Source organism: Vigna radiata, chromosome 1, assembly GCF_000741045.1.
Source record: "Vigna radiata var. radiata cultivar VC1973A chromosome 1, Vradiata_ver6, whole genome shotgun sequence".
Taxonomy (NCBI): domain Eukaryota; kingdom Viridiplantae; phylum Streptophyta; class Magnoliopsida; order Fabales; family Fabaceae; genus Vigna; species Vigna radiata.
The window spans coordinates 27,333,771-27,340,323 of record NC_028351.1 but is presented as its reverse complement, the minus strand read 5'-3'; the positions used below and the strand labels follow the sequence as shown (position 1 = coordinate 27,340,323).

General features: G+C 31.3%; 1 protein-coding gene across 1 annotated transcript in view; it reads right to left on the bottom strand.

Moving 5' to 3' along the window:
- LOC111241575 (probable manganese-transporting ATPase PDR2) overlaps positions 1-2,578 on the bottom strand; it is a 6,398-nt gene extending 3,820 nt beyond the window's left edge. Inside the window, exon 1 of the mRNA XM_022780222.1 lies at positions 2,507-2,578. Coding sequence (XP_022635943.1) covers positions 2,507-2,578 — 72 coding nt within the window. The remainder of the gene's footprint in view (positions 1-2,506) is intronic.
- Between the last annotated feature and the right edge of the window lie 3,975 nt (positions 2,579-6,553).

Sequence of the window (6,553 nt, the reverse complement as noted above, 5' to 3'; positions counted from 1 at the left end):
AAAATATGTTGAAGAAAACAGAGAGGACGACCTCATTTAGAATACATAGGCTCAAGGTTTCTTAGATAATGTGATAATTATAAACATATCTTCATATTTGATATTATTTTTTACTTGAGCCTTGCATTTTATATTTGCTTAAAACTAAGCAGCTATTGCATATAATATGCAGATTTCTCCAAAGCAACGCATAATAATCACCAAGCAAATATCATCAAAATTTAACTACCATATCAAATGCACATTCAACAGAGTCTAAACAAACAAAATACTTTTGAAGCAAACATACAGAACATTGTTGCTCTGTTTGACATTGGTTGTAACCCCAAAAAACGACAAATTAATCTAAAACATAGCCGTGGTTGATATTGATAGTGTGTGGTACGTAAAGTTTGGGAATCCTAAGTGAAACCCAACACGTCTAATAGAAGAAAAATAGCAAACAATTAATAAAAGAAAATCATAATAAATTAGGAACAAACAAATTAATTAATAAAACCTATTTCGTCAGACTTCGGAGATTTTGACGAACAGCGGAGGCAGAAGCACAACCACAGTGCTTTCAGTTCGCACGGAGATATCGACAAACACGTCTTCCCCTAACCTAACTCTCCTCTCTATAGCCTAAACCACAACCACAGTCGCGCGTGGAGGAAGTATTCTCGGAGTGTTCGGAGGGAAGAGTGCCGAGAAATTAGAGATGCGTGATGTGGGAGTGCCGAGAAATTAGAAATGTGTGGTGTTGATGCTGCTTTAGACACGAAGGAAGAGGCGAAAAGGAGAGTATTCGGAGGTTTAGAGACGAAGAACGAAAGAGAAACGAAATGAAGGAAATGTTGAAACGAAGAAAGAGGAGATATTATAACTAATTTCTAAAAGTCCGATATAATAGGTTATGGATTTATTTACATTATAACATAAACTTATTATAACGATAATTTTTATTTATTATAATAGAGTTGTTATAAAAACTTATTTTTTTTACTAATGACAATAAAAATGAGTAAAATATCTAGTATACAAGGAGAAAGGTTTATCGTTTTGTGGGGACCTTAAACCCATAAACCCCTTAAAAAACTTTCAATTCTAAAACCTAAAACTCAATAAAAAAAACTCTCAATTCTCAACTCTTAACCCTCAATTATATAAAATGCAAGTGTTTGAACTTTAGAACTACCTTTCTGTTTATAGACACCAAGATTGTAAATCATCTTCTTCTTTTTGCTAAAATATTTACTATATTAAAAGATATGATAATCAAATCAAAACTTCATATAAAGCTTGGACCCAAAGACTTTGTTATATCTTCACACTCTCTAGTCGGTCCAAAGTTGACACATTGCATGATCGGCCTTTAGACATTATATACATGTTTTGGATCAAATTCGAGTATTGGATCAATTTCTGGACAGTAAAGACAACACACAAACTATAAAAAAGCTTGTATCATGACATAGAACAATTTTGATGAAAAAGAATTTGATATAAATGGTCACAACTTGAAGAAAAAGAAAAAGTTTGAAAAGAACTTACTGTCAGGCTTAAAATTTTTTATTTCTTTCTATTTTTATAAAATTATATCAAATCCACTTTTGATTGTTATTTTCACATGTGTTTCTATTTGTGTTAAAATTAATTGTCATATTATCTCCATACCATACAAATAAATAGATTAAATATTTTTTTCTTTTTTCATTTTAAAAATTTTCTTTAGTGTTTTAATGTTAATTATTTTTAAATAGAATAATTTTGTTGTTGTATTATACAATACAACGTTTCGAAAATATCAAAAAATATTTAAATTATATAAAAATTTATCAATTTTTTTTTCTTAACAATGGTAATTTTATGTTAAGATGTTTTTATAATTTTGACATATAATTACTTATCATAATCTTTGAAAGATATATGACTTAAAAAGTCTTTTGAATGATTATAAAGAAGAACAAAGGCACAAAATTGTGCCATAACTCTACCAAACGTGGTGTCAGTGGAGATGAAAATAAAACATGTTGGAAAAATAGAAGTGAGACAATAAGTTTTTTTTTTTTACATGATAATATACGATTAAAAATAAAAAACGTTATCGTAGAAAAAAATTGGTATATCCATTATTTTATGGGTTAGTTTGATCTTGATAAATTAATAAAAAGAAAAAAAAAATGTTATCGTAAGAAAAAAAAAATTGGTGGCATCCTCTTATGTTGATAATTCATGGACATCGTGTTTACTAACTAGACCATCCTCAAATACTTTTTTTCTTGTTAAGGACGTTGTTCTGCCTTCTACAAAGGCCTCCAGATATCATTTGGATGGTGTCCTGAAACGAGGCTTGTCATTGGTACGTTTGTCATTTCTCATAACTGACTCTTACATTCCTTTTTCCTTCTCCCTATCTCTCCTATATTCTATGATCGTCATACATCTTGTACCCGATACGAGAACCCCCCTCTTTGTCTTGTCGCACGAACCGTTTCTGGTATCCGACACAGATTAACTTTTCTACCTTTTCTCGAAGAGTGGCGCACTCATCGATAGTATGATTTCTATTGAGATGATACCTGCAATACTTGTTCATATCCACATTAGGTGGATTCTAGGACTTCTTGAGTGGAGGGATGAGGTCCATATGAACTGCTTCCTCCAACACTCTCACAATTTAATTAATAAATAAATAATGGTTAAATCATTTTCATAGTCCTTATTTTTGGTTTGAAATCTCAAATCGGTTTTTCACTTATTTTGTTTGTCTTAATTGAGTCCCTACGTGTAAAAAATTGATGAAATTTCACTTGTACTGTTAAATTAGCTTAATGGTGTTAAAATACATTGACGTGACTTTTTTAAACGACATAATAGAGTGATGTGAAATTTTGCATTTTTGAAAAAGAAAATAAGGGAAAATTTCATTGAAACCCAAATTTATTACTTATTCTTCTTCCATATTCATTTGTACATAAGCTTTCTAAAATTTGGTTTTATCAATTTTTCTTTCTATGATTATAAGAGACACATGGTCACTAATATGCTAAGTCTTCTCATGGTATCATGAGTTTCAAACATGGCCAAACAATTAAAAAACCTATTTTTTTGTGCAAAACACTAAAATCCAAAATTCCCAATTGATACCTCGTCGTCCCAAAAGCATGTGACACTATGTGATTCACAACCAAAAATGTTTAGTTGCATCCTCTTCTCTACATTTTTCAAACTCATCTCTTTGCTTCATCACTCAGAATTTGTTAATGAGTGTTTTTGTGTTGTTGTATTGAGCATGAGTCATGGCATTATAATTCTAAATTCTTGTGTTGTCATATTTGTTTTAATGAAAATAGAGAGAAAAATAATTGGCTTTTGTTGAATGGGTTAGGTTTGAACAACAACAACAACACCTCCTCCGAATGCTTCACGAAGGATGACAGACTTTCGACTCAACAACAACAACAAGACTCAATCACACTTCTTGTGGAAGTTCTCACTCTATGCCAACAACAACAACACTCAATCACACTCATGTGAAAGTTCTCGCTCTATGCCAACACACCAAGTTGTCAAAGTCACAGCAAGGGTTCAGCAAACCCTGGAACACTTATCACCGCACTATGCAGATAAGAATTTAGAAAATACACTTTCGTATTTTAGAATGAGAGTCCCAATATAATTTATAGAGATCTCTCCCAAGGATATCTCCAAAAATCCGTTATCAACTAATTAATTGCGATAATCAATTATCAATTGATTAAGCATTTAATGAATGCACAACGGTAAAAAAGTTGCTTAAAAGTTCTCATAATTGCTCGTGATAATCAATTATGGCAAGTCATAATTAATTACTGATAATCGATTATTATAATTTGATAATCGATTATCTTGAGTATAAAATGAGGTTTTCTGATTTAAAAATTAATTTTAACGCAACCTAAAGCAAGCAATACATAAAATCAAAGATAAACCACATCCTATACATCAATTTACTAAATTAAAAAAAAAAAGCTTAAATATAAAAACAAGTCTTCATGAAGATCTTCCTACAATAAGAGCACTTGAGACTTGACTTTGAGACATCATCAAAATTTCTTTTCTTTAGCTTTATGCTAACACATACTTACCCTTAATGTCCACTATATCAGGGGTGATGGTTGAAGGAAGGTAGCGAAAAGGGAGAAGTGGGAGAGGAGGGGGAAGTCAGATAGGGCTATGGATACTGAGAAGGAAGGTCTAAAGAGGAAGAGACCCTAACCTCCATTGGAGACTGAACTGAAAATTGAGATTACACAATTGTAAAAGAAGATGAACCACAATGTCATCGTTTTGAAACATTTTTTCTCAATTTCTGTCACATCATTTAGAAAAGTCATGTCAACATGTCACATCAACATATTTTTAATGTCATTCAACCAATTTTATGACAAGAGTTCAATTGCATCAATTTTTCACAAGTAAAAACCCAATTAAGAACAAATATAAATGAGAACCGATTTGAGACTACGAATTAAAAATATGAATCTCCATAATGATTTAACCATAAACAATAAACCATCGACATATAATAAAATAGTAAATTAGTAATCATATTTCTTTTGTGTTTTAATCATTAATTTTAACTTACATCTATTTTTTACGTTGAAGTTAGAAAATTTTCAAGTTAATTACTAAACAAAAACACACTTTACATTCCACTTTAAATGTTTATCGCCAATTAATTTAATATAATCTAGAAAAATCGAAGAGACTACTTATTTGAAACCTATACCTTCGAGAGAGAGAGAAAACAGAAAAAAAAAGTATTCTTTAAAACTTTAGGGGCATGGATTTAGTTTAGTATTTCAACATATTTAATTTCTAAATATACGTATATTAATAGTAGCATAATTATGGTACGAACATAATCTTATGTTTAAAACTTTAATAGACCTAAACATTTTTTATATAACTGGACTATCTATTAAATTATAGGTTTAATAGGTTCGGAGGTCCCTATATTTGGGGGTTTGTTTCAATTGGGTCCTCCAATTTTGAAAGTGATCAATTAGGTCCCTAATTTTGTCATTTTGAATCAACAAAAGTCTTTCCGTTAAATACAGTTAACATCGTGAAGTTTTTGAACATGTGGCACGCTGACGATTCCAGGTGGCACGGTTTCAAGTGCATAGGTGGATTATAAAAAGGTGAAATCCCTTTTAATTTAGGGATTTCACCTTCAAATACACCCTTTTAATTTAGGGATTTTACCCTTTTATAATCCACCTATGCATTTGAAACGATGCCACCTGGAAGCGTCAGCGTGCCACATGATAAAAAACTTCACGGCGTTAACTGCATTTAACAGAAAGGCTTTTATTGATTCAAATTGACAAAATTAGGGACCTAATTGATCACTTCAAAAATTGGAGGACCCAATTGAAACAAACCTCCAAATATAGGGACCTCCGAAACTATTAAACCTAAATTATACATTTATTAAATTCTTTTCACTTAAATTTATTTAGAAAATAAAAATTATAACTCCTCCTTCACCCACATCCAGAAAGAGTAGTTTATTACAATTGTTAGACGAGAATAATTTATGATATCATTGGACAAGCAGCCTGGGAGTTGCTTGGGAGTTACTCCCTCTACCTCTCCAGTTCCAACCCCCACCCCCCAATTTTTTTGGACTTTTTTTTAAATACAAAATTAACCTTTATGTTTTTTTTTACCGTTTTACCCCTATTTAACCTACCCTACCTCTTTTACAGTCTGTCTCAGTCAAAAACACAGACTCAGATTCCTCTTCGTATTCCCACCCCCACCCACCAAAGCTTTTGAAACGCTCCTNCTCCAAACGCTCTTTGCAACTCTCACTCTCCCACTCCTCGAAGGTTCTGTTTGTGCGGCCTGGTGCTGTTGGGCGGTGCGGTTGTGGTTGCTGCGCAGAGGGTGCTGGTGCGGTGGCGCAGAGGGTGCTGGTGCGGCGGGTGTTGCGGCGGTGCGAGGCGGTGGTTCTTGCTTCGACAGGTTAGTTTCTTTTAATTTCTTCTTTTTTTTTTAAACGTATGCAATGTGTAGTGTAGGATTGGGTAGCTTTGTCTGGTTGGTGTTTCTGTTTGAGTTCTGTCATCTCTGTGTGGTGTGCGTTGAGGAAGAAGACAGACACTGAAACGAATGTCGCTATCTGTCGACGGATGTCGACATCTGTTTCCTTTTTTTATTTTTTTAGTTTATTTTATAAGTAATTATATTTTAACTTTTTATTTTCAATTAAATAAATAACAATATATATATAGATCTTCAAATATACATTATTAAAATACGTTAAAAATATATTTAAAAATAATACATCAAAACATATAAAATCCATTATTAAAATATCTTAAAATTAATATAAAAAGTAAACTAATAAAAACAAATCTTAAAAAATAAAACTAATAAAATAAAAATCTAATAAAAACAAATCTTAAAAAATAAAACTAATAAAATAAAAATCTAATAAAAACAAATCCTAAAAAATAAAACTAATAAAAACAAATCTTAAAATATAAATCTTAAACAAATAAAACTAATAAAAACAAAT